This window comes from Aplysia californica, unplaced genomic scaffold (genome assembly GCF_000002075.1).
Source record: "Aplysia californica isolate F4 #8 unplaced genomic scaffold, AplCal3.0 scaffold00219, whole genome shotgun sequence".
NCBI classification, from domain to species: domain Eukaryota; kingdom Metazoa; phylum Mollusca; class Gastropoda; order Aplysiida; family Aplysiidae; genus Aplysia; species Aplysia californica.
In genome coordinates, this window is record NW_004797489.1 from 1017285 (window position 1) to 1026114 (window position 8830).

At 41.5% G+C, this 8830-nt stretch overlaps 1 protein-coding gene across 3 annotated transcripts in view; it reads left to right on the plus strand.

Annotated features, from left to right (window-relative positions):
• LOC101851044 (E3 ubiquitin-protein ligase TRIM9) overlaps positions 1–8830 on the plus strand; it is a 155647-nt gene that overhangs the window by 113997 nt on the left and 32820 nt on the right. For all 3 annotated transcript variants that reach the window (XM_013083230.2, XM_005099601.3, XM_005099602.3), the window contains exon 6: positions 1505–1661. In XM_013083230.2, the coding sequence (XP_012938684.1) occupies positions 1505–1661 (157 nt within the window). The remainder of the gene's footprint in view (positions 1–1504; positions 1662–8830) is intronic.

Here is an 8830-nt window from a genome sequence, read left to right on the forward strand (position 1 = left end):
GTATCATCTATGTGAGCAGTATCCATTGTATCGCACATGAAATTCTGTGGTGTCGATTATTCGCCATTCCGCGCCGGCATCGAAATTACTCACTGACGATATCGGCCCCAGATATCGGCCCCGATATCGACCAGGACACGGGCTAAGCAGTCTATTTGTAGCTCTCCTCTCCAGTTTCCTGGCTTTCACTTGAGACTCGTGTGTCTCCAGACTCTTCTAGATTCTCTTCCTTCTTATCAAGGGGACAAGCCATGTCATTTCATGTAGCTCTTTGAACGGGGAACAGGGAATTGGGTGGGGTTAAGATGTATGAAGGGAGATTAAAGTGATGTGCTCTTCCGCATTGCTCTTCTTGAAATTCGCTTTTTTCCCTTCTTCAATCGTTTTTTAAGTTAGACCGTAAGTCATTAAAGTACACGATGATGCTTAGTTCTTGCAAATGTCAGTACCTTTTATAATCCATGTTTGGCTGTCAACGGATAGTATTACCTTGTACTGGGAAGAGCAAAAAACTTGGTTTTGTCTTCTTTTTTTTTTGGGGGGGGGGGGTAAATTCCAGATTTTTATAAAATATGAAAGCTTAACACTTCTTTACGACGTGTGCTTTTGATCTCAATTCTTGCTTTCCTTCTAAAACCATAACCTTGGTGATTTTCTGGAGTATCTCAAATATTGAACTTGCAAACGAACTGAATCATTGTAGCGAAGAGTCTCCTTAGTTGTCGTCCAGTACTCCGACACTATAATGTACATTACAATCATGTTACGAGTATGTGTGGCTGGTTCTCGTGGTTCGGTAGTCCAAATCCGGCCAGAAAATGCTGGCTGCGGGTCTGTGCTTGTAAATTATTAGATCGACTTTTAAAACGTGTTTGTCTTTGTGGGGGGTTTTTCAGGTGCTGCATATATGTATATATATATATATATATATATATATATATATATATATATATATATATATATATATATATATTTATATATATATATACCCTCTCTGATACGTTATTGAATTCCACTTTGAAACTGATACTGGCTTCACTTTAACTTTAAATGCAATCTTTTCCCGTCTCTTCGAATTATGTGATAAAATATTTTTATTGAGATCATGTATCTATTTTTAGGTCTATTCTATCTTAGTAAAATTCAACCACTTAATTTCCTTTCAGTCGCTTACTTTTCAAAGACGGGCTCTGTTCGTATACTCTCAACTTACGAACAGAACAGCGAAGATATAATTGTTGTAAGGAATGGCACATCCTGGGTGAATAAAAATGGAGCCATTCTGATTCCCAATGGTACCCGTGCCAAAACCCATAACTTATAAGCATACGCTAGTGAATGGAATTCGGCTCAAATGAAAGAGAGTATCGAATACAAAGAGTATTAAATGGAGAAAAAAATTAGGTCGCATTTCAAAGCGCCAGTGCTGATTGTTTTAAGATTTTCTCCACCAGCCCACCCAACTCACATGACTCTCACGTGCCGTCGTTTTCGTCATCCTCAGGTCTCATCTGGCTTAGTGAGTCGCGTGGCCACAGCTGACGCCAACTTCAACAAAGAGATGGAACTGGCACCTCGTGTTTCTCCAGAATTTGAGCTAACTCTGGACAATACGCCAGCTATCCATGCCATACAGAACATGAGCTTCTTCCAGATGAAAGGTGAGTGTCGACTAACAATGACTTCATTGCCTTCTTTTTGAAGCATGCCCATTTTTCACAATATCCATTCTAAAAGCTATGGCAAAATCAATGGGGTTTCGGAGCTTTGGCAAGGGTTCATGAGGTTGCACACAGCCCAAGCTAGCAGGAGGTGACAGGTTATGGCACGATTTATCAAGTGTCGTGTACGCTCTTGGAAATATTCATGTGAGTTCAACACATCCAAGAGAGTATTCATGTACGCTGCTTTTAAAAATACGGCATACTTCCATAAAAAATCCCAAAGATTAGAGACCTTTAAATTTATTATTTTTTCTTTGAACCACTTTATTGCATGAACCACACTGAGGATAGTTATTACCGCTCAGAACCGTGTGGTATCACATAAAACATAGTCCCAAAGTGACGGCACCCCTCAGATGCCTAGGTAATTTTCTTCGAATTTAAAATTTCCAGAGAAAAAAGGATACATCATGTTTATTTTGCACCCCGCAGACTGAAGATCAGGATTGCCTCAAATCTTATGAGTGTGCTGTTAGTAACAGTCTCTCAATATCTCACTCGCCCTCGCTAAAAGCTAATAAACTCATAAAACCAAGATAAGACCAGGCGTACTTTTTAATGACATTGATCGATCCAGCAACTTTTCTCAGTTAGCGCCCAGCATGCTGGAAACGTATCGTTTTTACCATGATCTAAATTTCGATGTTTTCCAAATTTTGCGAGAAATTCTATGAATACGTAAGCAGTTAACTTTTTGGCTGATGTGAAAAACTGCTTTTTTCTGCATTCTTTTATTAAAGAATGAATTATATTAAAGCTAATTTAAAATTGGAACTCAATAACAATTTAGTTAGTTCTAAGTTTGCTTATTCCACCCTTTCTTCATTCATCCATTCTTTCATTCATTCTTACAGAGAGCTATTTACTCAGTAAACATTCCTTCATTCCTTCATTCCTTCCTTCATTCATTCATTCATTCATTCATTCATTCATTCATTCATTCATTCATTTATTCATTCATTCATTCATTCATTCATTCATTCTTTCATTCATTCATTCATTCATTCATGCATTCATTCAAATAAGATGCAGAAGCGCTTTCTGTTTGTTTTGTAGTAGACTGCCCGTGTTGACGGAGAAGAAGACATTGTTGCCATGAATAAATTGTCATGTATATAACACTGGGACGACGTTATGATGCAAAACGGCTGTTACACTCCCCCGAAATATATGCCCTTTATATCGTGCAGACATAAACGGGCCGAGTAGCGCTAATTGCTGACTTCAAAACCAACAAGAGTAATAAATAGGGACCCTGCAGATAGGGATCTCTTTTGATCCTGATATCAGCCTCGTCAGTAGTTGTCTTTGAGTCAGAGAGAGTTGTCCTTCGGTAGGCGATCGATGTAAGGTTATGGGGTAAGTAATGGGGTTCAATAAACTACAAAGAGATTGGGTATATGTATGCAGTGGGTCTTTCTTTTTCTTTTCTTTTTCTCTGTCAGAAAAAAGGAAGAAGGTATGATAATAAAGGGAAAAGGAGGAGCAAATAGCGGATGAGGGATTTGAGAGGAGTGTGGGTAACTGAAGACTTCATTGTTGGTAGTATGGTAGGCGGGTTTGTTTGTTTGTTTGTTTGTTTGTTGTTGTTGTTGGGTTTTTTTTGGGGGGGCGGTTGTGATGGACATACGTTTTACACCAATTACATTGAACCAGGCGAATACTTCTTCACAACTTAACCTTTGAGCCTGTCCTCCTCTTACTCCCCACTGAGAACTATAAAACCTTTCCACTTACATTTTAATCCTGCACCCCGTCGATTTGCTATATTGATTGCGGAGAACATCCTCCAACAGAAACCTCTGTACTTACTTCCCCCCGCTCACCCACAATCCCCCGACGCACCGGCTTTTCCAATCACCCTGCGTCACTCCCGGCCTTCTGAAGAACCAACATTTCCTGAGGGACAGCGGAAGCCGCCCTTTTTCAGAGTCACTCGGCGCATCCCGACTATTTCTGGTTCCGCCTCACGGTTCTGATGTGTTTTACACGAGCACTTCATGGCTCTCTGCTCACGAGATGGAAGACTTTATCGGCGGATTTCTAGTGATCTGTGACGAGGACGGGTTAATACACAGAGGGCGCCTACCAGCGGAGACGATCTCGTAAATTTTGATTTCTTTGGTCGTTGCGTGGCGCCGGTTTGATTGCTTGACACTCTTCATGAGTGTTACAGTCGACTGTGACTTAACTCCACCACCATTTTCAAAAGTGATTTTTAAAAGAAAAAAAAATTGTTTTCCAAAAAACGTAAACTAAAGGCAATGTTATTTCGACACTCAACTTCTCCCCCCCCCCCCCCCCCGCTTCCAAAGTAAAATCGTAGTTTTAAAATATAAAATACAGAATGTTGATACATCCGAATAAACAACCCCCTATGTTTTTGCTAGACACTTTTATTGGTTTTGGAAGTCAAATCATTATTAACGCAGCCTCTTCAATATTTAACACCCGAGAGACAGAAAACGTTGTTTTGACATTAACAAGTAAAAATTACTACACGCGTGCCGCTCTTCATACACAAATACGCGAGTGCAGTTATTATGTGATCATATAGAATTTATAGAATTGATGAGTCAGTGCTTACATTCTCATATTTCCAGGAGCTGAGATATTCTGCCAATGCCCTAACCTCCCATTCTGCTTTCTCTTCTGTTTCTTGATTTATCACCCTGAGAGGAAAACAATAACAGAGTCGGCGTCAGAAGTCTTAATACAGTAAGAAAACAACTCGGGGGTCTGCGTAATAACCAATCAACCAGGGTATGAAAACAAGGAGAACGTTTTTGCAAGGCATAAGGTTGGGGGCATTCTCTTCTCACCGAAACGCTAACGCTGTTAGGAGATCCCAAACCCTCTCGGAATTCTGTACGTCAGAGTTCCTACCGATACTTACCTTGGCACTTGAAAGGATCTTTTACCTTGACAAAAATCTGCAGAACGCATAGCCTAGCATCAAACATGGCGCCTACATTTACAGAATCTGATAGAAATAGAAACCTTCCGATCTTGACCCCATCTTCCTCTTCCCCCCCTCTCTCTGTCTCTCTCTCTTCTCCCCCCCCCCCCCCCCCCCCATTTCTCTCTGTCTCTCTCTGTCTCTCTGTCCCCTTTTCTCTCTCTCTCTCTGTCTCTCTGTCTCTCTCTGTCTCTGTCTCTGTCTCTCTCTCTCTCTCTCTCTCTCTCTCTCTCTCTCTCTCTCTCTCTCTCTCTCTCTCTCTCCCTCTCTCACTCACGCATACTCTTCATCCCGACCTCTGTTGTGAAGCTTACAAATTATAGTTTTCCTAAGACCGAGGGGCGGAAATAAAGTGAGACCAAAAGGGAAGAAAAATGCCTTTAAAAATCTTACAAAATAAATATGCAACCTAAAGCTTTGATTCCACGAATGAAGCATGCCTCAGATCTATAATACTTTGCCATTTCCAAATGTAAACATCCCTCCAGGCATCGTGTTTACTTTGTTAGCCATTCAATGGCGTAGCGTCAGTTGGTACCGGAGAATGCACAAAAGGTTAATTCTAGAAATAGAAATGGCTGTTTACACGATGAGCTGAAAGTGTGGAATCCTCTACATAGACAGCCTACTATTTTCTCTAAGTATGGGCTTCAGGCCAATAATTCACCAGCCACTGAATCGATAACAACAGTTCCATATTAAGAAAAAGTAAATTGTACAGAATAAGTAAAACATTGATCCAATTACATTTCTTTAAAAAAAAACCCGTCTTTATCGCAAGTTCTCACTAACGTTTAGTGTATCGTAGAGGGATATTGTAACTGGAAAATCCCACTAACATTTTCCTATCCACCATTTTCTCAACCTTCAATTCCAACACATAAAACAATCATGTTCGCAATCTATTCTCCGTTTTGGACAGCAAACGAGAATAATAATATAGAACCACGATACTCTGATGAGGAAATATTTTTCAAGTGCCGTAAAACTACCGGAATACTTCAGGCAATAAAGACTAACTGGTCTCACAATGGGGGTCGAGACTACCATTGTCTGGGCCTATCTCTTACTATATCTCCAGCTGCGTGAGGAAATTGCAGATTATCTAGTTCATCTTTGACAGCAGTAAGCAGGCGCGAGCAGATTTTGGCAGAGTACACATGTGCTGATCATATATTCCGAAGGTCGTTGAACAACAAAGGTAAAGAGGTGCAGCAGATTACAGTGCAGACTGTAAATTGAAGCCAGGTTGAAAGTTCGTGGTCGTGTAGGAGAAAATAAATTAGCGCAGCTGTGGGTGATCCCTTTAAGAAATGAGTACCAGGTAGACGTCGCAAGTAACAGATCATGAGCCCCAGTGTTTAAGAGGCGAGGGACTTTGGGAGGAAACGCGAGAAGAAAAGTTTTCCCCTTTTGTGATAGGCTGAGGAGTGGATGAAGTGCTGCTGAAATCATCCCTACAGGCGGTGATACTCAAGGCGATAGCCGTCCCTTGGTGACGTCATTGTGAGATTAAGAAAGCCGTGGAGTGTCCTTTATGTCTGATACTTGCTTCCCCATTGTCAGTGTTGGTGTTGTGTGACACTCTCTCGTATGAAGAGCTTAACAAAACCGGTGATCTGACGCCACGTAGGTGTGGTGTCAAGGAAAACGAACAAGGTACCCTAAAGCGCACCCACTGGGGCCCACAAGCCACCGGCGTAAGACGTTAACTAACTGTGAATGTCTGAGCCCTAACAGTCCGGATTTTGCCGGGGAAGCTTGTTTTCAAGGGGATTTAAAACCTGAGTGGTTCGAGGTGGATTGCGAGAAACTGAACCTGCACCTGAATAGAAAGCTACCCGTGCGACAACCCGTCACGCTGTAGTCGTCTCTCTCCGCGCAATTAGCTGTTGTTACCTTCTCGTTACCACCCTGTTGTCGCGGTTAACGAAGTGGTTTTTGTTGAAACGATGCCCTGCCAGAGGGCAGAATCATTTCCTCGGTGTTTGGCACACTCCCATTCTGTTAAACCAGATAGAGACATCAATACCTGTCAAGGAGGGGCTGGAGAGAGAGGGGAGAAAAGGAAGGGGGGGGGGTGGATGCCTGTAATGTGAAGGGTTACTTGTACTGATGTGGCACCGAGGATCTCCTACTCTGTCTCTTTGCTCTTCGGCGTCACGTTTCGATTTGTTTGACAATGCCGGGAACTGCACACCGTCAGCGTCATCTGCTGGGAGTTGAGAGCAATTTATCTTTTGCTTGTCGTCTTCTACTCACGTTTTCCTCTTTTTAGTTCGACCCCATATGAATTGCTTTCCGCTCACTTAAAAAAAAAAAAACAACAACCAACCCAAACATATTCGCAAAAAAAATCGTTTTATTTCAACAGGTGTTTTTAAATTATTTTTTTTATAGTAGGCGATGAGCTAAACGTTTTGGGATTATATTCCACTCCTTTTACGTTGTGTCCGTCGGGAGGCTTCATTTCCCAAAGGCAGAGGAAGCATGACAATAATATATAAAATTGTCCTGTATTGTAGCTTCACTCCATCTTGTCTTGTATTTGTTGATCTTTTCTCTGTTTTTCCCCCGCCCCCCTCGTTTCCTCCCTCTTTCTCTCTTTCTTTCTATCTCCATTTCTTATTCTCTCTCCTGCCTCCCAAGTGTAAATCGTTATCCCCTCTCCCCTCTCTTTCACCTCGGACAGCGTGTACTTATCTTTAATTCTCCTACATTGCCCATGTCTCAACAACCTGTGCGAAATAGATTATATACATTCATGCATATCATGGCTTCTTTTAACCCTTGCTCTTCTAGAGTAACCCCCTCCCGTCCCCACCCTTCAACCGCACCCCAACCGTAACCCACCCCGTTTCCTAGTCCCAATTTTGACAAAAATATGACGGAACAGTTCGCAGATAAGTTTTCCTAACGCACCTGTCCAACCAAAATACAAAACAGAAAACCTACCCACGGACCTTTCGTCCATGTCCAAACATAACGCCTCACCACCGCATGGCAACAAACTCTACCGAAACAGGTGCAAAAGCAAAACCCACAAGAAGTGTTCACAGAACAGTCCCAATCCCCCATCTTCCTGTCGTTTCCGAGACTGTTGTTGCTGTATCAACCCTGGCCAATTTACCAGCTATTTCAGACAACTTGTTACGATATCATCAAAGGCATCCCCTTCTGGGCGCACCTATTTGTCTGTGGCGTCAACTGCAGAGTCAATATAGCAAAGGCAACATAGCCAATCAAAACCGGTGAGATTGCTTGTTACTGCCAATGTGTGGGGAATTTGCAAATGGGAAGGCAATATAATATGTTCTCAGGTAGTCTCAGCTGGAGGTTGAGTGGATTATTAAACGTAAAAACAGTTGTTTTCTTTTAAAAAGTTTCTTTTCCCAGCTGGAAGAATTATCAAGGGATTCACCTTTCCTTGCACTCCCACTTCCCACCCCACTCCTACCGTTTCTTTAAATGTTACATAAATAAAATATTGTTTTATTCATTACACAGGGTAGATAGTTTTATAACTACTGGAAACCAGATGGTCTCTTTTCTTTTTTCTCCCTGTCCACTTTCATTCGTCATAATTTAACCGTAAATAGGATAATGTGTACAGAAAGTTATTCGAGTACACTTTTCCCACATTCACCAGATATAGAACAATACGTATTACTGTCTCCTGTAAACGTGCCCTCTGCTTAAAAACAAATGTGTTGACCAGTCGGTAATGTGAAACTTTTAAAACATAACATGTCAATGACTTTTAACACTCAACAAACAACGTTTACTCAGTTTTGAAGTTCATCCAATCCTAGGTACGAGTATGTATAGTTCTTAGTAATACTATATAACATTGCCAAACCCTCACACATTGTCCCCCTAAAACTGTAATTTTGCTTCATAAACGATAAAAGCTCAGAGGCATTCAGGTTATGTTTGGTTGTTTTTTTTATCGTTCCGTTTCAAATGAGCTGTCCCAGACAGAAACGCGTCAGACTAAGACACAAAATGGTGAAAAGTGTGGGGCAGGGTGATCTATACACGCTGCGTTGTTTCAAGGGCCATAAGAATTCCCCAAGGACTATTTCATTGGGCGGGAATGGACAGAGTAATCTCAATCTCAGAACTAAAACGAAAAAAAAATGATCCC